Source organism: Catharus ustulatus, chromosome 6 (assembly GCF_009819885.2).
Source record: "Catharus ustulatus isolate bCatUst1 chromosome 6, bCatUst1.pri.v2, whole genome shotgun sequence".
Classification (NCBI taxonomy): Eukaryota; Metazoa; Chordata; class Aves; order Passeriformes; family Turdidae; genus Catharus; species Catharus ustulatus.
The window spans coordinates 58,685,441-58,709,054 of record NC_046226.1 but is presented as its reverse complement, the minus strand read 5'-3'; the positions used below and the strand labels follow the sequence as shown (position 1 = coordinate 58,709,054).

Sequence of the window (23,614 nt, the reverse complement as noted above, 5' to 3'; positions counted from 1 at the left end):
GGAAGGGAAGGGAAGGGAAGGGAAGGGAAGGGAAGGGAAGGGAAGGGAAGGGAAGGGAAGGGAAGGGAAGGGAAGGGAAGGGAAGGGAAGGGAAGGGAAGGGAAGGGAAGGGAAGGGAAGGGAAGGGAAGGGAAGGGAAGGGGAGTTGTGTTGGGCTACTCCCTTCTGAGTTGAACTGGGGATGACATATGGCATCCCACAGGGAAGTCTGCTGCCTCCCTTGGGTGTGGGCAAGTATTGGGAGACCAAAATCATGAGAGACGGGGCAACTGGGAGACTTTTTAAAAGATGTTTTATTGCCTCATGGCACCAGTCTCATAGAATGGTGAGACATTAAAGATGTTACATTTAATGGCATAATATCAGAATCCGTCTAATTCTTAGTTACAATGCCTTATGTTAGTTTTTCAGCCAATCATATACTTCTAGGAAACTTCGTAATATCTTTTTATACCAATCATTAATTGCTTTGCTTTTTGTGGCTTTGCTGCAATGCGTCATTTTTAACCAATCCTATAACACTTCACAATCCTACGTTGATGCATCTTAAGTTTCTAACTAATTTTATAACAGGTTTTATTGCTAAACTTTAAAATCTTTTACTCTCTTACTTAACATATTGTTTTGCTTAATTATGCATATCTCTGCTTAAAACATATTTCTACTTAAACTACAAACTTACATTCTTGTTTGATGTCTGCTTTATTTTTAATGTTCTAATCCTCCAAGCCTTCTCCAAGGTCTTAGGTCAAACACGGTATCCATCTCTATCTCTGAGCCTGTATGCACAAGGCCCTGAGAGCTCTCTGTACTTGCAATTACCACAGGTAAGGGGTATTGCCAGGAAACTCCCTGGAATGATTCAGCCCTCTGATTATTGCCCAGTGCTTGTTGTCCAGGTTGGCAGCGACAAGGTTGATGAGAGAAATCCTATCACAATCACAAGAACTTCAGAGCACTGGGGCAAGGGGTTGAAGGAAAAGGAGCACAGGTGGTGTTTTCCTCAAGTCCTTTAGTATCAAGGAAGAATGCAAAAAGGAACAGGAGAAGCCGCATGATCAATGTGTGGCTTAGAGACTGGTGGTATTGGTAGAATTTGCTTTTTTTAACTATGGAGTGATTTATATAGCATCAGACCTGATGGAGACAGATGTGGTTCACCTGTTTTAAAGCAAAAAAAAGGATTCTAGCCCTTGAGTTAGCAGGGCTGATTGGAAGGGATTTAAAATAGCTGTGAAGGGGAAAGGCAATAAAATCTTGGTGGAAGAGATGAGCCCTGGCAGGCCAAGCAAGTATTGGGGGTAAAACTGATAGTCCACTCCCATGACTTTGAAGTAAGCTGCACTGGAATGCACTTGCAGTCTTATGGGGACAAGCTGGGGACTCCTAAGGTAACAAAAGCTGACAGGGATTCTCCAGAAAAGTATGTCAAAGGAAGAAAAGGGTTGTTCTTCTGGGAAGGTGACATGGCTGACAGGCAAGCTGAGGTGCCTTTACATCAGCGCATGCAGCATGGGCAACAAACAGAAGGAGCTGGAAGCCACTGTGCTACTAGAAAGTTATGACCTTGTTGCATTACTGGAACTTGGAACTTTACTGGAACTTGGTGGGATGAATCCCATGACTGCAGCATCACTACTGATTGCTACAGATAGATACAGATAGCTACAGTTCAGAAGGAAGGAAGGAGAGATGTAGGGATTGCCCTCTTAAATCAAGAAGAGGAGTGAGGAGGTGTCTTTGAAGAACAGTTATGAGCAAGTCAGAAGCCTGTAGGTAAGAATCAGTGGCCAAGGCAGCAAAGGAACCTTGTGGTTGGTATGTACTGCAGGCTGCCTGATGAACGGGACCGTATTGACAAAGGCTTCTTTCTAAAACTACAGGAAGATTTGTGTTCACAGGCTTTTGTCCTGCTGGAGGGCTTAAACCACTCTGCAGTGGAGATCCTTTCTTCAGAGATGACTGAAACAGTTTCAGTGACCTTTTCAGCTAAGGTGTGTCATATGCAAAGAAATGTTGCTTTTGGCATCATTAGAAATTAATGCCAGCTGTAGATATGACAAGTCTCTTGCTCACTGAAAATTTTGAAAGACAGCAGACTGTCTTCAGCAAGATTTAGGATCAATGCTAAAGCCCCATCTCTTTTCTGATTTATTTTGTGGTCACAATTTCACTTCTTTTGACCCTTAACATGGATAGTCTTAAGTTGTATTTTGTCATCATTTGTTCAGCTCATTAGGTTTTTTCTTTATAAAATTGTATTTTCTGCATTCTGCAACTACCTGCCTTTGAGTAGAGGAACATATACCAAGTGTCAGGGTAAAAGATTATTCATACCAGCAAGGAAGAGGCAGATATTGAAGGAGACTGTTGAAGGAGAGGTAAAATCTTAAATACTAAAACTGAAGACGGAGCACCACTAAGCCAAATAAAAGATTTGTCTATTTGCTTTCAAACTGATACAAAGCAAGCAAAACTAAATTAGTATAACTACTTTGAATCTACTAAAAAATGTGCTTCTGTGTGCATTACAACAAAGGTGGAAGTTTACAAGTTCTAACTGCTTAAAACACTTCTTGCATAGCATTGCATCAGGCAATTTACTGTTCTTACTGTTCTTGAAAGATTTGCATCTCAACAAGATATAGCATAAGAATTCTTAAATTAGACAATAATTAGACATACACACAAACAAAACAAAACATTCTCTCTTCCTTCTCCCTTTCTTTCTGCTTTCTTGTCATAAAGTATGTGACTAAGGAGAAACCAAAAGAATCCATGAATGACAGAGCTTACTCCAATCAATATGCTTCTCCCTGATGGAGTGATGAAAGTCCAGCTGTAGTGGACAAAATAGGGTTTTATCCTTTAAAGTAAATTTTATCCTGTTGAGGTCAGCACAAATGTAAGGGATGAAGCTGCCTTCCCATGGCTGCCATCCAAACTATGAAACTGTAACTCAGTAACACCTGTGAATTTTTTTGCTTGAATCCCGGGAGTAATGATTCTCTCTACCTCCATCCCTTAAACTCCGATTCTGTCAGCTTTTCAGTGTTTAAAAATGGTCTAGTTAAAATAGCAGTGAGGAAAAAAAAGAACAAAATAAACATATTTATTGTGTAAAGAAGCAGATTTGAAATAGAATTATTGAAATGTAAGTATACATGGACCCCCATGCACAGTTCTCTTTACAGTTGCACTTAAGGATTGTACTTCATATGTGGTTACACAGATATTTCCCCCCCTCCACCCACACACACTGACTGCCCTTTAATCTTTGAACCTAATCTGCCACAAAATTACATTAAATAAAACAGACTGAGAAAATACTTGAGAATGACTACTTAGAAAGAAGGTAATTTATAGTATACAATTACTGAAAAGGTAGAACAAGAGTTCAAAAACTGGACTGCATTACAAAACATTTCTTCAAACATCCATTTTGGATTATTGCTGTAAGGTACTAATTGGTCTGTTCTAGACTCATTTACAGACATTCATAAAACAGTGAAAAATACATGCTTTTGAAATCTGGGACATTTCATGCCTTTGTGCTAACAGAACATGCGGACGGAAGCGATTGGCATTTTTCAATCTAGATTAGTACCATTTAGAGGTTTTTTCCTTGTGTACTAACTGATTCTTCATACTTTTTCTCATTTTTTTCTGGTGATTTTTTATCTTCAGTTTTAGTCCATGGAGGGCTGTGCAACTTCTGTAGAGGTGAAAACATAATCAATGTAAACATGGTGTATAGAATACAAATATACAAAAAAAATTTAAAAAGAATGTTAAAATTCCATGGCAGTAGTGTACATAAAGCTATATTTGCATTAAACTGATGTACCACTCAAAAACTATTGCAGTAGGATATAGTTGCCACCTTGCCCTAGGAAAGGGTCCTGATCTCTGTTAAAGGAAGCATATTTAACAACCTTCACAGTGCAAAACCATGCAAGTCTGATGCTGCATACAGCTCAAATGATATATATACACACACAAAGCAGTTCTGGAAATCTCTCCCTGCTCCTGCTTCCAGGGCTATAGACATCACACTATCAAATTAAATCATTAAATCATACTAGTTCTTCAAATATTTAATAGTTTGCGAATTGTTACCAGCCAGAAAACATTTTGAACAGATGAATTGCAATCAGATGCAGCCAAACTCTGAACTAAGTAGTCTTCTCTTTTGAGACAGAACTTGGTGAAGAATGTGTTAAGTATACTTCAAGTAATTGCGTTTCACAAGCCCTTTTAGTAAAACCCCAACAATTACTCTGAAAGAGAATACCTGAAAGCTTGTCTCTGTTTCTGCTGCCTTCAAATGAGATGTTGAATCATTACGACTCCCCAAACATGTCTTGGCAATCTGTCAATACAAATATCAGAGATAATTACTCCATAATATTTTCCTAAAATATCCAGTTAAAAAAAAAAATCAATCACCGGATCTTCTTTTAAGCCTAGTTAATGAAATGGAACAAAGTTTTCATAGCTAAGCTTATTCCAGACTCCCATCATCCCTGTAACAGTCTTTAACAATACAGTATTGTGGCAGCAAGTTTAACAACCTAATACTTATCCAGCTTTTTTTCATGTTTAAATCCCATCACCAGTAGTGAAGCTTACTTCTACAAGTGGTTCTAGAGAACAGAAAAGTAATTCCAATTGTCTTTTATGGAGGAAATAGTAACAGTTGAAAATCAGCATTACAGTTAGAACTTCTCTATTACTATTCTCTAGTCTAAATTCTTCATCTCTTAGGTATAATAATCCTTGAATGGGAACATGAAGTCACTGAATGGGGAAGTCAGATGACCATCAAGGTGCAAAATCTTGTTGCATTAATTGCTGTCATTTTATTCAAGGAATAATGTTATATTCTTTGCCAACATGCTTTTTAATATCTGGGAAAACAGAGTTGCACAGCATAAATAAAATTAATTACAAAGTAGATTTTTGAAACAAGGAGGTCTCCACATATGAAACCAGAGATTTCCGCAACACTGAAAATTCTACAACACTTAAATCAACGTCCCTTCAGGAGTAGGCTTAAGGATGCAACAGGAAAAGGAGCTGAAACATTAAATACAGTCAACTATTCATAATACTTGGTCATTACTCTAAAATGAGTTCACATCGGAATTTGTCTACTTGTTTTGTAATTAAAAGTGATATATTTAAATGGAGTAAAAATGACAGGGTTTTAAAAAGCTTTAAGTCATCAAGACTCTTTCCAATGTAACAGTGGGAGGGTAATGTTTAAGTAATTTAGTAATGTTTAAGCTACTGAAGTGAGCCTCTGAGATAATGCATTTGATATAGGGAACTCTTCTTCTTATTTTCCCACTCTAGACAATAGAAAATAAAAGCTGGATTAATGCAGGAAATAATCAAGGCAGTATTGATTAAATTAAAGTCTATTGATATAGCACCTACTCCTTTTATGACAAAAAATCAATCAAAACATTAATCAAACGTGGTTTATGTCTTAGATAAAGACTAAAAGGTCAGATGACAGAATAGCAATTTTTAATAGACTATTAATACTTCAAAATCTTATGTGTGGTCCTGCCAAATCTTCCATTTAAATTACTGACTATTAATTTAGATTTTTAAAAAATATTTCAAGCAGAATCATGTTCAGAAAAAATGAGGGTTTGGGTGACTTCTAGTTGTGCAGTTGGAGGACAAAAGATACTACAGAGGTCAAACAATGAACAGTATTGCAAACTGTGTAATGAAGAGGACAGAAATAAGGCTAATTAAATATAAGATAATTTACATATCCAGAATTCTCTCGACTGTACTGAGAGGCTACATACATGAAATTAGGCAACGTATTTCACCAACATAATTTGTAGGAGATAGGAAGCAAAAACTAATAACTGATGTTAATAAAGCTGTATGTCAACTGCTTAAGACACACACAAAGAAAGAAAAAAAATAACCAGGTCTGCGTCAGAGAACAAATTATAAAAACAATGTTTTATAAGTGAGTAGTCTTGCATACTGTTTTCATAGACTAGATAACAAAGGCTCTCTTGATAGGAAGAGAGCAATAAAGATGTGTCTGTAGTATTTCATATTTGTTCACTCAGAGTTCTTTTCTTTTTAGTAGTACACCATATGGATCACTGTTGGAGAAAAATAGCAGGGACTTTTTCTAAAGAATTTTTATGTTGTTAAAGCATAACATTCATTACTGATTCCTTGTCACTGTGAAACATTGTATATCATTAACAAATAAATTACAGATTGAACAACAGCAATGACTTTCAGTATGCCATCAGTCAACAGCAGTTCAATAGCCAGGACTGTAACCAGGTCCTATGGGTGAGGTGTTACACACACACACACACACATATACACATACATATATATATACATACACACACACACACACTCACACTCACACACAGAGGTTGTGGCTTTTTATCAGTTTGGTTCCTAAACTGAGTCAGATGAATACCTTTCACAGTCTTAGCTGACAGACAAAGAAAGTAAAATATTAAACTTCTGTTTAATAGAAGTTCCCTCTATGTCAAGTAGTGGATTGGTTTTTATGTTCATGTGTGTGACTCTTTCTGTCTCTTAGATTCCCTCCTGTAAGAGGTACAATAATTTCAAAAGGACAGAATGAGAGCTTGACATTGCAGGAACTATCAAAAAGCAAAAATAATTTGCTGTGTTGCTTTCATCAGTTTTGCATGTAGTCCAATTAACAAAGTATCTGTGTGTGAAATTCTGGTTATAAAATCTGCATTTTGACCAGTAATGTACACAAAATTTGGGAAGTTATGTATTCAATTATCCTAGTAAGTAACACTGCAAAGCGAGAGAGCTTCACAGTGGGATGTATAAATAACAAAGGTGGATAAACTAAGTGTGCATCTTTATTTAAAAAATTTTCAACAAGCCAGTTAGAACTCAGCATCCATTGGCTATTAAACCATGTGACTTTATCTGCGAACAGCTGAGCAACATAACTAGAATGGTTTTCTACTGCATCAACTCAGTAAGTGGGAACTGACTTTATGGTAAAAAAAAATCATTACAATGCAAGGTCAAATAATCAAATCACAAGTGGACAGGAAATCAAGTTTAAATAAGTGGTACTGTAACAGCTTGTGCAATTAGAAAATAATTCTGCTGCTCCTCAAATGCATCATACAGATTTAGTTGACCAGATATTGGAGTATCAGTGTTCCTTTGCATTGCTACTCCTTTTGGCTTCAGAGGGCACAAAAAGCAGATATGGAAGTTGTTTGTAGAGTGTGATGCGAGAGAAAGTACTGAGTTAATTCTGAAGAAAATAAACCAGATACAGGAGAAAAGGATGGTATGGTTAGGTCAGCTGACAAACTAGTCATCTCAGTTGTCATTAACCGAGTTATGTTTACAGTTCATTCAAAGACATGTTTTAGTATATTTCCCCATGAATTTGTTACAGATCTGTATTGGAAGCTGCTTTAAACACTGTTTAGAAGAAAGATACAGAAGTATGTGAAATGTGCATACACCCGTTCAGAAGACACCTCTGCAGCTTTTCATATCCTCCTCCTGTTTTAGATCACAGTGTACTAAGGGGATGGTTAAACTCAGATGATGTAACTTCTATGACCTTCCTAATCCTCATTTACAGAATCAAATTTACTTAAATGATATTATTAGTTTGAAATTTTGTTATAACAATGGTTACTTTTATCCTCTTGTTACTCCCATTGGAAAACAATTGGAGAGTGCAATGTGATCAAAGTTCTGCAACTGAAACTGATTTAAGAAATCAAAACACAATGCTGTGTTGCTTAGAAACATGTACAATTTTGCCTCCAATACTCAATGCCCTTTGCCATTGAATGGTTAATGAATGTATAGTGTTTGTTTACTGCAGGAAATTAAGGCAGCAAATAAAAGCACTGTCACTTCTATTTACCAGAGAAGATTCTACAAGGACAAAGCAAAAAATCCAGTATGACAACAGAGAAAAAAAACCTTATAAATTCTTTGATGTTTTAGCAATACCAAATTGGTAGTTTTAAGTGCTATGTTACATGCATAAGAATTATTCTGGTGTAAAAACCAAATTCCTAAAAGCTTTTGGGGAGACAGAAAAAGGAAGGGTTACATGGAAAAAAGTTCTGCAGAACTCAGGAGTCAGACATAGGAAAACATCTCTGGATAAGGCTAAGAAAATGTAGCATTGACCAGATGCCTCTAATAAAGCATAAATAATCTAAACAATGGAAACTTTTGCAAGAATACTGAAGTTATTTTTGTTTTTGTTTTTTGATTAATTTCAGATTATGTATCACAGGATATCCTACCTACTTCTGTCAAATTTCATTACAGATAAATATCAGCAGTGCCTAATTTCCAAATTTGCTACTAAATACTGTGAAAAGGCACAAATCCCATAACTACAAGATTGCAGAAAGATCACAAATTTAAGACAGAGATACTTAGCCATACAGACTTCAAAATACCAGTTGGGACAGCAACTAACCATTTTGCTTTATTTTTTGCCTTAAGATTGCATGTTCTTCTTTAGTTAGTTTTCACTATCCTAATTCTTCCAAAATATAAATCAGATTTTATTTATCAGAGACACAATAAACTTTATGCTGGTATCTCCAATGCCAATATATGAAGGCTAATTGTGGAAAGAGACATTTTTAGGTCAGTTCTCTAAGCTAATAATTCAAATTCTTCCTTGCGTCTCTCTGTCTATGTTAATGTGAGATGATGATGATGATGATGATGATGATGATGATGATGATGATGATGATGATGATGAAGAAGAGGTTGCTAGTCCAATGTCATCCCCTACACTATTGTTATGTCCAAGTTAGCCTACGTTCAGAGGGACAGTGTGTGTATTTGCTGACTGACTAAACAGTTGTTGACTGACAATCAGCTAAAAATACTAGTTGCTAGAAGCACAAAAAAACAACCACTGGCTAATCTAAATAACTAAACCCATGATTTTATGGAAAACTGAATCTTTTAGATGTCTTTCATTGTAGTACTTGATACAGAAATTAAATACTTTCTTGAGAGCTGTTTAAACTTCCTTACACAAATATTTAGCTTAAATTACTTCAGTCTCTACTGAAAGCATTCTACATTTCATCAAACCTTCCATAACTTTTCCAAGGAATAACTAACCTCTGGTCATAATCTAACAGAGTTCACTCCAACTTCATCATTTTACATGTTTTTCTTCTCCTCCTTCAATTTTTATTAACAAATGAAGTTTCCTTTACCTTTAGACATTAAGAAATGTGCAACAGCAAAGTATGCACTCTTAAGGATATGCAATTCCTCCTTGTTCTGTAGAGGACATGGCAGAAGGGAGGTAACTTATACCTGAATAAACTTGTAACATCTTTGTAAAAAATGGATACTGTGTAATTTTTAAAAATAATTTATTGCATCCTGAATTGTCTAAGATTTTTTTTCCAGAATTTTCTTCACACTGCCATGATCACTAACAGCAAGCTACCCAGTTACCTCCACAGGATTTTGTTTTATCTCACATTATAACAATATATTCTATATATATTGAATTTTCGATATATGTGTTTCCCTGGAAATTACTCAGAGTAATACTATACTTTTTGAACTATAGATCAGAAAATTCTCAACAGCCAGAGTAGACTCAAAACAAAATTTGTCTCACCCATTTTTTCTGGTTTATTTTCCTGTTCTATTTGTATCTTTATAATTACAGCCACAATATATACATTTCAGATTGCTGTTAAGAGCTCATACCATGCTGTTTGACTGAGTGTACTGTCTCAGTATAAGTGACAGATTTAGCTTTCTGTCAGAGCTGTTATAAGAAAAACACAGCTTTGCAGCTTTTCTAGACTGGCAGTGAATGGTATCTCACCCTTTCAATTGTCATGTCTTAGGTCTCTCCAAAGGCTTTGCTTCATTAAATGAAGCATCTGTGAAGGTTGTGCCTGATTATTAGAAATAAATAAATGAGTAATAAATATGAAGATATGTAAACAAGGGTTTTGCATCTCACTGTAATGCATGCAGCACTTCAACCAAACTTCAAAACTTCAACCAAACGAATTCTTGAAGTGGTTAAACATGAAATTATACATTTTCTACCACTTCTCTTCCTGCAACAGCTCTACCAGTTCTATTCAGCAGTCTTTAAAAGGAGCTCGGATAATATATATGCACAGATTGACAACAAAGAGCATTTTCTCCTCTGCACTTCAATACAGAACATAGCTTGCTTATAAAATATATCTACCATCTAGAATAGGAAAAGTCCCATTGACAGTCACCTAAAGCATTCATGTTTTCATACAGCCTAGATTAGGCCTTGTTTTTCAGGTGAGCTAATCTTACATCTTGAGAATCACACTCTTGGGTGCTCTGATTTTCTTTCTTTTTCAAGGCCACATGAAAATTCTCTTTCTCCAATGAGACATTTTGCCAGACCTGAAAAATAAAAATATAAAGTAATAATTTATAAACATTCACATAATTGAGATAAAATATCAAATAAATCACATGTGAAAATTGAGGATAACAATGAAAAACCAAGAGGTCATATACTGCAACTGTTAACTACTTTATATACTGCATTTTCAGCACATTTTATACAGGGAATGTCTTAATATACATTCTCATTAGAGCACTCCTTTGTAAATTATTGCCTCCATATACATAATCAATATATTCTATCTAAATGCCAAAGGAGGGGAAAAAAGCATTTTCAGAACTCCTATTTCTGTGACTCTTGTGGATTCTGGGAAAGACTGAGGCAGTGAGCTGACATGTTTATGAACTGCTTTAGTTTACTTCAGCTGTCCACAGCCTCTCTTCTCTGCCGGGATCTCCCAAGCTGCAAGCTGGCAAAACATGTTTTCATGCTTTTCACTCCTTACATGCAAAACAGACTGCTGTACTGGGAAGGCACTCTGTTATTGCTTTATAAGCAGCGAATTTCCTTCCATTGAATTGTTGCTTGTTTTAAGCATCAATTTCTGCAGTTCCTGAAACTTTTAAGATTCAGAAGGACAAGAAAAGGAAGATCTTGTACTGAAACTGTCCTGAAAGCACCAAATTGTCTGCAACACATATTGAAAGTCTTCATAGGGGTGGTGACATTTTTCTGTAAAGAAAAGCTAAAACTTCAGACACCAGTTTTGAAACCTTTCTTATGTCACTTATACTGCATTGAATTACTAAGTAACATAAAGTTTTCAGAAATGATGGAGAACAAGAGAAACCAAACCAAGTAGGTCACTATTTACAATTTAACTTGAACCATGAAAAATAGCTCAATTCAAAGTTGAAATAAAATAGTTCAAATAGTTCAAATAGTCTATGGTTAACAGCTCTCTGATGAGGATTTGTTAGTTTTACAGAGCAACAGACTACTGGAGGAAGCCATGTGGACATAAACAAGTTTAAAATATCAATATAAATAATTGTTTGGTTAAATAATAAATGCCATTTAATATCTGTATTGACTGACTTGTCTGCTCAGACTGAAAGAAATTACAGCTCTTCAAATCTAAATTTTTCCCCACTGAATAAATGAAGCATATGTTCAATAAATGATAAAACACATATTCACTTGATTTCTTGACTACCTGACACAGTGAAATCCCATGGGATGCCAGCAAAACCAGACAGCTTTATGCTTTACTAACCGAGGAGAATAAATGCCTGAGCATAGTGCTTATTTCAGAATTTGATTCTTGCTTAAGAATGTACCTTAGAAATTATGCACAATTTCTCAGCATGTTGTACTCATTTCTACAGAAAAAGGGAGGTGTGAGATTTTAGGTAAGTTGTCATCAAGAAAGTACTTTCCAAGTGTCACATTTTCAGTTGTTTACAGCATTTCCTATTTCTAGGAAATCTTCAAAAGAATGAAGTCCATTATTACATCTAGAACTCTTCTTTTTTCTCTCCTAAAACAAAAGATTTTATGAGGTTTTGCAATTGCTATATGATTGCCTTAGCCAGTAGGATCATATTCTATAACAAATTTTTTAAAATTACTTACCAGAGCTGCTCTGCTCAGACACCAGCCAAACCTGGGAGCAGTGAATGGGGCTGCTTCATTCCCTGTTTTCTAACTGATGGACACTGCATCCCTTCAGCTATCACACAACCATGATCCCCAGGTTTTTTTCATACTGTTACCCTAAGGTGACACTGATCTGCATGTCTTAAGTTCAAGTTTAAAACACCATCACACTTTTCACAAAGGCTAAAGGAGGAAAGCAGAACAGAGGGCAAGACCCTGGCTGGATCCCTGTTGTGGTTTGACACTAACCACAGACCAGGCACCCACAAAAGTAATTCGCTTACCAAACTCCTCTCCTGCTAGAGCTAGTCAGAGGAAAGGGAAAAAAAAATAATGAAGGGCTCATGACCTGAGATAAGGACTGGAAGGAAAACACTCTAAGGGCAAAACACATTCACATTTAAAGGTATAAAGTAAATTTATTATTAAGAGAGTCAGAGGAGGATAAGGAAAAGTAAAATAAACCTTTAAAACACCCTTCCCCCCTCCCCAGCCCCTCCCTCCTTCCCAACGACAGCGCAGGGAGGTGGCCTGGGGGTTTTGGTCAGCTCGTCCCTTGAGATCTTCTGTTCACTTGGAGAGAGGAGTCTTCTCTCTGCTGTGTCATGGTGTCCCTTTCCATGAGCAAACAGTCTTCCCAAAACTGTTGCAGCACGGGCTGCTCGCCCACGGAGTGCAGTCTTCTAAGGATAGGTTGCTCTAGCTTGGAAGCAAGGGCCCTCTCTACCTCTGGAAGCAGTGGCGCTCTCCCTTTATTCCGGTTTCCCACTGGATCACAGCCTTCTCTGGTATTCTTCTGCTCCACCGTGAGCACTTTTCCCATGGACTGCAAGTGGATCTCTGCATTCCCTGTGAACCTCATACATCTTAGGGGCCAGTTTGTTTCACCACAGTCCTCACTATGGCTTGCAGAGGAATCTTGGCTCTGACACTTGGAGCACCTCCTCCCCTTGTTTTCCACTGACCGTGGAGCCGCCAAGGTGTTTTCCCTCACATGTCCTCACTTCCTCCTCTCACTAGAAGAAAGAGTGGTGCTTGTAGGTACCATTGCTTACAAGTCCCACTAATTCAGATTGCTGCAGGATCCCACAGCGCTGAGAGGTTGATTTCGTCCGGGTTCCGTGCCCCTGCACTGTTTGGATCTTCTTAAATTTGTCGTCATCGGAGGTGTTACCAATCTCTCTAAATTGCGCCGGCAGCATGTGCGTCTTCAGAGCCAGCAGAGATTGGCTCTGTCGGATTTGGTGGAAGCTTCCAGCAGCTCCTCACAGAAGCTCCCCCTGACCTCCGTCCCCTCCTCCCCCCTCTTCCCCCCATACCGCTATCAAAAACCCAACCGTGCAAAATCAACACAGTCCTTTAAATCTGAGTTCTAGCCAAAACACCGGAGGGCAAACTGCATCTATTCAGGCAGTTTTATTCTACAAAATTTTAGGACCAAGACTGACTTGACACATTAAAAAAAAAAAAAAATTAAAAATAGAGGCTTATATACTTGCTGATGTTTGAGGACTTTGCAAACAGGAAGTTTTATTGTCAAAAATTAATTCTCATATAAAAATGAATATGCTATTAATCAGAGTGGGGCCTATTTACTAGACTGACACCTTATGTAATAAAAAATGACAACAAGTATTCCAGAGTGAAATTGTTTGGCTAAAGATTATGAACTCCTTCCTGATTTACTTAAAGCTTTCTAAACTGTCCTCAAATCCTTCCAATACAAGATTTGAAATGCAAATATTTTTTCAAGGAACATGAAATCTTCTATCTTGTGTTTGTCTTTTAAATAATTTAGAAGCATCTTCCTGGTGAAACCTTTCAAGTTTAACTAAAACCCAAGCTTTGCATTTGGGATCCCTGAAACAATAGCTTAAAATGCATTGAAGGTATGTGCTTGCAGAGGAAGCTAGACTCCATTGATGAGTGCTTTGCTTGCAGCAAAACTTGCAGAATACTTGAAGAGAAGCAAACCAAACTCCTTATTTCTTTGAGATTTCTTCCAAAGTTTGCAGTGGAAAAAATAAGACCCCAGTTCTCCTTCATGCCTTTGACATTTCCTTCAGTTATGTTTTATATATTTTTCATTTCTAATACCAAACAGCTTTTCTTCTGAAATGGTGCACTACTGTTATAATACCCTCATCTTCACGGCTAAATAAAACTGCAAAATTAGGTCAACCATCTTTCAAAAGATTTTTTTACTTTGATATGTAGCTGAAATATTTGCTATATTATAAACAGTCTTACTGGCTCTTTCTTCTCACATGACTCACATGCACAACCCTTGCTCTGTAGTCAGCAGATTTTCCTGTGAGATGCCAGAGTGCTAGGAACAGAACCTATCAGGCAACCTGCGAACACCAATACGGGTCACAGAAATGCAATTTTTTCCCATTACTTAGACTGTCACAAATTAATCTTTTCTACACTAAAGGCTTCTAGTGATGATCAATTTCCACATTAAAAAGAAATATTATGGGCAGTGATACTGATCTAACAGAAGGATTGCACAGCATTTTCAATGTAAGCAAACAAATTAAGCAGTTTGTGGCAGAGTGCAACTTCATGATATACAAGGACAAAAAAACCCCAGTTCTATAATAGCCACAATGGCTCTCCCCTAATGATGTGCAATGTCTTGATGAACTTCAAATACTGACATCATGGAGTTTGTCCAGAAACACATTTTTGGCTACTCAGGGTTTCATGGACCCAAACTACAAACACTCAAAAACTACCTACAGCAAAGACTTATCAGCCTGTGTTTGGTGTGTCAGCTGCGCCTGTCTGCACTTTGTGACGTCTGTTTGGCATGTTGAGTGAGGCCAGTCTGAGACATCCCCCTGGACTGGGGCTGCTTCTCTTTACCAACCTCCACCAAGATTAATAACCAGATGGTCTGCCAAGAGGCTACAAATAGGGAATAGCTTAGGCAGCGGTCATCCCCCCTCTCAGTGCGCTCAGTTTTGTATTCTCCTGGGACATATCTTATTCTTTTGAGATGGAAGTGGCTTTTGTCATGTCTAGGAGGTCACAAGTTACTCAATGATTTGTATCACTTACTATAGAAAACCAAGCACTTTTTTACACAGTAAGTAGATGAAGTTGTCAGAGCTTTTCTCAGCAAGGTACATAGATTAAGAGCTAAAATATCAGCATTCAAGTCAGTTCTGACTGCTCCTGGACACCGTGTCTGTACAATGCACATACACACGCACAACAGGCCAGCTGCAATGTTAATGCCTCATATATTAATTCGGCCCAGGAAAAGGTGCTAAACCTATAACCTTTTCCTTCACTATTCTTTTTTGAGTAGCATCATTTACAGTTACAAAAGTTCACATAATTTTGAAGTGTATAATAGACTTTTGAGTTATCCTCCTAGCCCTACAATTTTCATAGAATCCTAGACTGGCTTGGGTTGGACAGGACCTTAAAGAACACCTTATTCCAAATTAGAGACATTGTAAAGTAATTGAATATCTACTATATCTTGCCACAACCGAATTCATAGACAAATATGCAATTAATAAATATGTGTGTGTATATATACCTGTATTTGTTTTCCTTATATCCTGATTTAAAAATCTTCCACAGCAACTCACATGCAAAAATAAATAAGAAGTCAATACAAAAACCAGTCATAAAACTACGTATTTCTGTAAGTGGTGGTCACTGGATATGTATAGACATATTTTGTCATGTTTTACAGTAGAGATAAGTATCTTTACTGCATTGTCAGTGTTATTCAATAGTGAGTGGGAGCGACATACTTTAGTTTTTTATCTATTTGTTGCACATCTACAGAGATATAATTTTATGGGACAATTTCTTTTAAAGGATTGCAAATCCTATAATGTACCAGATCTTTAAACTTCTACATAGCATTTCTAAAGTAAACATGCTTGTTGTTATAGTTGTTTCCTTTTTTTTCCAATTTGCACTATATTCAACTATCTCTAATGTGGAAAATAGCTGCTTATTTTATACCAACACTCAGCATTGAGCAAAACTCAAAGTTTTACAAATAATCTAGAACAACCCCACTTTGTTTAGAAGTGGAAATTGTTAAGATATATTCAGCACGGATACTAAAAGATCACATTTAATTTTCTTCACATTTTACAGATATTTGTGTTGGTTACAAAGGAGTTTCTCCAAGATGAACATCCACAATGATCTCAAATAGCTGAACATCCATCAAAGTGAAAGGACTTTGCTATCAAATAGATCACGTGGGATGATAGATGACATATCTAGATGTCAATGTATCATTCTTTTCATCTATGAGTGCAAAATTTTCCCTCATAAATGCAACTGCCTCATAGCAGTATGTTATGTTGGACATTATATACATTATTCATTTAAATTTTTGCTTTTTAAATCTTCTGGTGTCCTTTATTGCTTGGAAAAAAAACTATTCTAAAAGGAAAATAAAGTTTTAAAAGTTTTGTTTGTCAAGAGCTAGGGAATATACTGAAATTTTCAAACACTATTTTTAGTATTTCCTACTTAATAAGTCTTCTACTTCAAGTCTCCTTGGGGAAATAAACCAGTTCCTAACCACCTCAAACCAGAGGATCTTATCTCTAACTGAACATCCTTTCTATATGAGAGCAAGTACACACAGAAAGGATGAACTATCCCTGAACTACAGTGAGCTGGAGGATGATAGTCTCTGTCAGAGAGCAGAGCAAAGCATCCTTTCCAGGGTAGTCCAGCATGACATGCAGCAAACTCACAAAAGTGCTCAAAGATAAAAAAGTACCACAGAAACAGAAAATAAAAATAGCAATAGGTCACCTTCCACTAGTAATATACAGAATGTATTTGCATTTGCAGAATGGGTGCAGCCAGTACAACCAAAAGACACCCAAAGACCTCCAGGATAGTAAGGGACTGGTAAAGGAGAAAGGACTCACAGGAGAGGAATTGCAGTTCTAAAAATGCCTAGCTGCACATACAAAGAAGTTCCATGTGTTATTGTGTACTGAATTCTGCTGTTTTTTTCTAATACAGCTTATTTTAAAAGCGTTACATATTTGAGATAATTTCAGTTTTCTAATAGAACCTTAAACCAACCCTTTCAGTTGCCTCGCTTCCTTGGAGCAACTGCAGTTTCTTATTTGTATTTTGATGCAGCTGAGGGTGTGAAAGCCCTTTTAAAAATGTATACAACCATTTTTTTCTGGATCAATAAGAGTAGCTCTGTGAAGATTCATTGTACCTCAGTTTTCAACAGAGTCAGAATGATAAATTTACTTCTATTTAGCTGGAAAAAAAAAAAAAGAAGAGAGAATATCTAAGTTGTTCTAAATAGTGCTTAGTGAACACATACCTGAAAGTGTGTCTCCTTACTAGCAAAGAAAATAAATAGTTTAAAGTGTGGATTGATATCGTATGCTGATAACAGAACTAACCTGTAGAAGTCTGGAATTTATTAATAGCCTACCACAGAGGGTGTTCAGGTACATGCTATGACCAGGACAATTCTACTACTACACACTTTTAAGTAGTTATCAGAAATATTCTTAATTAAAAAGACATTTGTAATTTTCTGCAGATAACAGAACTGAGATCTGCAGCTACACACGTGCAAGTACTCTGTAATACAAGAAAAAATACTGAAATTTGTGAACAGATACTACTCCAACATTACTTGAAATTGCACTGCAGCATAACACCACTACAAAATCCAGCTATTCATCTTTGTGGATCACTGAACATTAAAACTTCCCAAATATCTTTTTCAAGAGCACCTGTGTTCCATAATTTTATGGTAACACAATGAAAAATGTGACATATTCAGCTTCATGTGTCTTCCTAATTTCTCATTTATTACCTGTAGTAATTAGGCTATTGCTTACCTGCTCTATTTTTATAGAGGACATAATTGCAAAGTAAATTTAAAGCACACTTGGCTTATCATTCTGCCAAAACCTAAACAGGCTTTCCTTTCTAAAAATAGCCAAAATTGTTCTTTATGTAGCAAATTCAATCAAAATATGCTAACATGAATACCAGATTAAAATTTCTACATATGCAAGAATGCATATGCAAAATGAGCCCATGGAAATGGCAATTATATCTTGTCAGTAAAAGACAATACAAGATTTCAGTCTTACCATAAGCAACACTCTATTCCATAAGAGCAATCAGTGAAAGTGGTGAAATATTTGCTTTCTGTCATCATCTATAACCAGGTAGGTATTCTCACAGTTGTCTACAGCTTCTGTCTCACTTCAATCATTTGGCTGATATTTAAAGAAGAGAAAAGTATCTCTCGAAAAGCATCTATATTTTGAGTGTATACTAAGATAGAAAAGCTTGTGCCTTAAAAAAACACAACTAAATTACACTTCATATAACCCAGCTGGAAAATTTAACAAGTCCTATTAGATCTCTACTGCTCTGTAGGTAGATGCTACTACATTACATCAGGAGTCTTCTGACTTTAATAGGTGAGAGAAATGCTCTATTGCTACTCAAATTCACTTTCTTTGAAGTCAGCTGGGCTAAGGATAGAAGTATTTGCTGAAAGCCAGTTCTGCTTCTCAGAATGTAGCAATGCGTGATTTGGATACATGTTATGGATTTGGAGGAGAGCTTACTGCTGTGGGAAAGCTGGTGATAATACATTTAGAGGTTTGGTCCTGAAAAGTCCTAAGCACAACCACAGCAATTTCAGTGGAAATTGAGAAGGCTCACTGCCTTTACAAAAAAAGAAGGGCTTCCTGTAAGACTTTCCTTGCCTCTATTTATTTAATCCCCAAATGTAGCACTTTTCTATGACATTTCTGTTCTGACATTAATTTTCCATCCTGGCACATGCTTTAAGGAAAATGTTTGTGTAGTATTACAGGATTGGAGTCCTGAGTTCAGATCTCATGGCAACAGTTGAGTCACTTTCTTATCATAAAGTTATGCCACAGTAATTTTTATAATTAATCTGATAGTGTGTTGCTGAGGTCCATGGACATCCTTTGCATATATATCTCAAGAGAACTGGGTCCTAAAACCTTTATTTATATCATGTAGGCATGTATATGCTGTTGGATGTATTTAAGAGCATGGAAGTATCATTCCTTAATTGTTTTCAAGGCACTTTATTGCAGCAAATATACTTGAGCCTATAATACCTAGATAAAAGGAAAAGTGGAATAACCTCTAAATGGCCAAGGAAAGAATTACATTTATTACTGAGTGCTCTATGTAGCTCACCTACAAATATGACTGGATTGGCCACACAACATAACAAGACCTTCTTGAATTCTCGTTCTTTCAAAAGACTTTGTAATAAACCTTTGGCATGCATATCATTAACCCCTTCTATTTAAATTAAAAAGTTTCAATTTTTTGCTTTTCTTAGTAAAGTAAAAAACTGGGGCAACTTGAGAAATAACTGGCTTTGCATGTAGCAAAAGCTGTATCTACTTATGATGCCTTGTAATTATTTAATGCTTCAGTTCTGTGGAATATTATCTTTGCTACAGATCTGATATGAAAGCACTTACATATCAATATTTTTATAATATGTTTTTAAAGGTAGGATAGTTCTATTAGGTTTTTCTACCTGGCAGTAACAAAAGTATCCTTCAAGTCTTATTTCTGTATTTAAATTTCACCATGATTTTCAGGGTCTTCTATTACTGTCTGGCAAAATATTACACAAAATTTCTTATTCAGGAAATCTTTCTAAGTATAAAAAATGATCTAGAGATATTTTTCCCCAATATACCTTATAATATATAGTATATGGTATATATAATACTGTAGTCCTGAGTATGCCACAAGACTTCAGAATCCCCTACAGCTACTCCCAATACCTCCAGAACATTCCCACTGTTCTCAATACTACACTTTCTACCTACTTATACTGCCACCTGCAAACACCAACCCACATTCATAAACAATTTGACAGTTGAAACAGCTGAAGAATTACAAAGACAAATATAGAACCCTGTGTGACTGACCTATGCAAATCAGAGCCTTGTGGTACCTGAAAATTCATCACCTAGATAGCACTACTCATTAAAATAAACAAGATGAAGCAAAATCCCACCCCCAAATCAACCTTCCACAACTCCAGATAATAAGGACAACATGGTGTTCAGAAAACATGCAAGGAAAAGGGCATCCAAAGCAATATTTTTAAAAAAGGAAGGAAAAGAAAGAGGCATTAGAAACAAATGATAAGTAAGAAAAAAAGAAAATATGGTATGTTTTGATAATGTGTCTGTGTGTCACTAACAACAGTAGACCTTCATGCAACGTTGTCTCCATCTTGTCTCCTGGTGTTTAGTCCTTCCCTGTCAAATCATACATTGAAACTTACTCGGAACAATGAAAAAGTGTGGATCAGATAAGAATCAGCATGCTTGAAAGAGCTCACCTACTCTGTTTTGCAGTAAACAGTGCCCCGATTCAATAAATGAGAAAACAGAAGTACTGCATGGCAAAATGCAGGATCAACTGATTAGCAAAAATAATAGGAATAGAACATTGTTTCATTCTGCTGCCCATGCTGCATTTTACAGCTGTCCTAGTTTGGAGGACAGGTGTCTGCTGAGAAAGGCAGGAACTTCTCTTTGAAATGGAGAATGTAAACCCTCTCCATCCAAATTGTTGTAATTTTGAAATCAAGGGGCTTTCAGGCAAAGATATGGGAATTAGGAATAACAGTTCTTTACTAGGAAATTAAAATAGAAATACAGTACTACAAAGAAACAAACCCCAAACCCTGACAAAGTCAGAGTACAACCTGACACCCCGTCAGGCAGGGTGTTGGTAGCAGTCCCATTAAATGGTGGCTGCATCCTCCTGCAGTGACAGATGTGGCTCAGTTGGAGCAGTGCTCCTGTACAAGGTGCAGTTTCCCTCTGGAGCTCCAGTGGTGATGTGGAGAAACCCGGTTTTCCTCTGGAGTCCAGTGGAGAAAGGGGCTCCCTTAGTGTCCCAAAACCTCTGTTTTTATCTTGGTAAGAAATGTTGGGCTCTTCCCCCTGGCTGGAGCAACTTCCAACGGGATGCAGTAATTTTATCAGTCCCACAGTGGGACTCAATGGCCATGAGCAGAAAATGACTGGCTGGAGGAAGGATGGGTTGTGAAAAGATAAAGAACAATGCCCTGCCTGGTTTCAATGGATGGCCCATTAGCAGAATATCTCCCACAGAGATAAGGATCACTGCCCCACCTGGTCTCATCAGATGGTGATAGAATAGATACTTTTGAACACATCGTGTATTGTAACCCAAGACAGCAGCATTTACCCTACTCCGGGACAATAAGTGAAACAGCAGTCCATTAAAAAATTTTTAAAAATCAAGATTAAAATTAAGAGTGTTATGGCAAAATGCAGAAATAATTCCATCTCCAAACACATACAAGTCTTCTTTCAGGCCCTGAACAAGAAAAGTGAACTAATACATTTTTGTCTTCCTGAGATTTTACACATATAAAATAATTAAAAAAAAAAAAAGGAACAAATGAAAAACAAGATGGCAAGTAAACTGTGGTTTACATTTTACACAGGAATAGAAAAACTTATTAAATACACTGTAATAAAAGTTTAAAAGCGAAAAAATATTCAACTTTAAAGCACAGGTTGCCCATCATTTGATCCAGGATGAACCTGGATTTTCATTGTATATATTATTATCTATCCCATTATCATTATACATTTCTCTAGACTTCCTACTATTTGGGGGAAAAAGCTGTTGAGAGAAAAAAATAAACCAACAACCAAAACTTCTTCCATAATTATTATATGCATTTTAATCTCTAAATTATGTATCTGGACATATGGCTGGGGTTGTTACGTCTTCTTGACAGAGATTTAGGTTTGCTTGCTGTAGTTGAACATCTCAGATTAGCATGTGTGATAGTACACTAAATATACTGAAAATACCTAGGCATTGTATTATTGTCTGAAGTTGAAGTGTCATCTTGGCCAAGTTAAATTGCTCTTTGTATTTATGTAACACTTTAACTGCCTTTCAGCAGAATTTTATGCAAGTCAGTAGCTTTTCAAAAAAGCTAGGTGTTGCTCTTCTGCTATTTTTGGCTCTAAATTCACACAGAAACAATTTTATGCAACTCTAGAGAGACTAGCTTAATCTTAAAATCATTAATTTGTGGTGATTTTTCACTTTTTTCTTCCACTTAATCTGCAGTGGGAGTTAAACTTTAAACTTTTATGTCTACCCATGTGATTTTCTAGGGGGTGTTCTGCTATAGCGTGGCAAAAACATGAAGGAAGATAAAGCATGGAACCACTAAATCACACATTTTTCCCCCCAAATGTCTCATGATTCACAGCTACAACTATTGCCATTATGACAGTCCAAGTATGATATTACATTCACCAGTAGAAATGGTAAGGAAGGCAGTTGGTTCCCTGACATCAATTGATCGACCTAGATATCCATTTGTATCTATATCTATAGCTTTAGCTATATCTCTCATCTATCTATATAAATATACATATAGGCAATATATATATTTGTAAATACATTTCGTTGCTCTTCTCTGTTGGATGCAATGAGAAGCTAATGGAATTGTGACCCAGGAAGGAGGCATCTCTAATCAAACATTCATTGATTAAAACAGCTTCACAATATTTGTATTAGTGAAATGACGGAAAAAATTTCCTCTTATTAATTTTTCTTCCTAGAACACCTGCATCCAAAAACTCATGACAAGTTTGTTGTTGTTAGAGGAGCAGATTTTCTTCATGCTGTGTGAGAATCATTGCTGTTTGCTGTGCAAACATAGAAAATCTGATATATACAAGCAGAGCAAAACAGATTGTGAAATTACAGTGCTTACAGAAAGTCAGACTATTCAATCAGAAAAAAACCCCACTATGGAACAAGCTAGCCCCTATTATTGTTGTATCACTGTGTTCCCCTCGATTTTTGTATTCAACCTCAGTATTGGAAATAGGATTTTCTTCTGTTTCACTTTTGATTTTGGTTTGCCGTTAATTTCCAACAGTGCTACTAAAGCTTGTTTTTTATTTTTTTCGTATTTGTAGCACAGGTGTCTTTACACAGCACAGCCAAAGATATTATTAAAATTTTTGGTTTTTTATAGGGTATAATGTTAACCTTTTTCAGAAAGGGGAATTAATAGAAATGGAGTAAGGATGCAATCTCTCCACTAGCTCCATATAAATTCATAGTTTTTTTGTCATGCCATGACTTAAGTGCAGAAAATGCATCACTAGGTCAGTAGCAGTGCTTTGATTCTCTGATTACCCCAACCCACAATTCCCATGGTTGTCAGCCCAGTCAGTGTTATGATTTCCATCCATAAACTACACTCTTTAAGTATCCCAGTCCTTAGGCATTCATATGGAGAATAAAAAGGAAAGCTGAGTTTCAGTCCTCTTGTGTCTTCATTTTTCTCTTTCATCACCACCTCTGTAAAGGGAATGAGGCTACAAGGAAAGTGCTACAACAAAAGATGGATGCAACTCTCAGCTAGTTTGGAAGTGTTTTCCACTGGCTGAACATAGAACAGTTATTGACATTACAGTG

At 36.5% G+C, this 23,614-nt stretch overlaps 1 protein-coding gene across 2 annotated transcripts in view; it reads right to left on the bottom strand.

Annotated features, from left to right (window-relative positions):
• Window positions 1–275: 275 nt before the first annotated feature.
• LUZP2 (leucine zipper protein 2) overlaps window positions 276–23,614 on the bottom strand; it is a 112,533-nt gene continuing 89,194 nt past the window's right edge. Inside the window, exons 10-12 of one of the 2 annotated variants that reach the window (XM_033062542.1) lie at window positions 10,375–10,467; window positions 4,295–4,372; window positions 276–3,715 (exon numbers count right to left, since the gene is read on the bottom strand). In XM_033062542.1, coding sequence (XP_032918433.1) covers window positions 3,611–3,715; window positions 4,295–4,372; window positions 10,375–10,467 — 276 coding nt within the window. In that variant the 3' untranslated portion in view covers window positions 276–3,610. Of the gene's footprint in view, window positions 3,716–4,294; window positions 4,373–10,310; window positions 10,468–23,614 lie in introns of those variants that run through there. The other variant, XM_033062543.1, reaches the window with a different exon arrangement.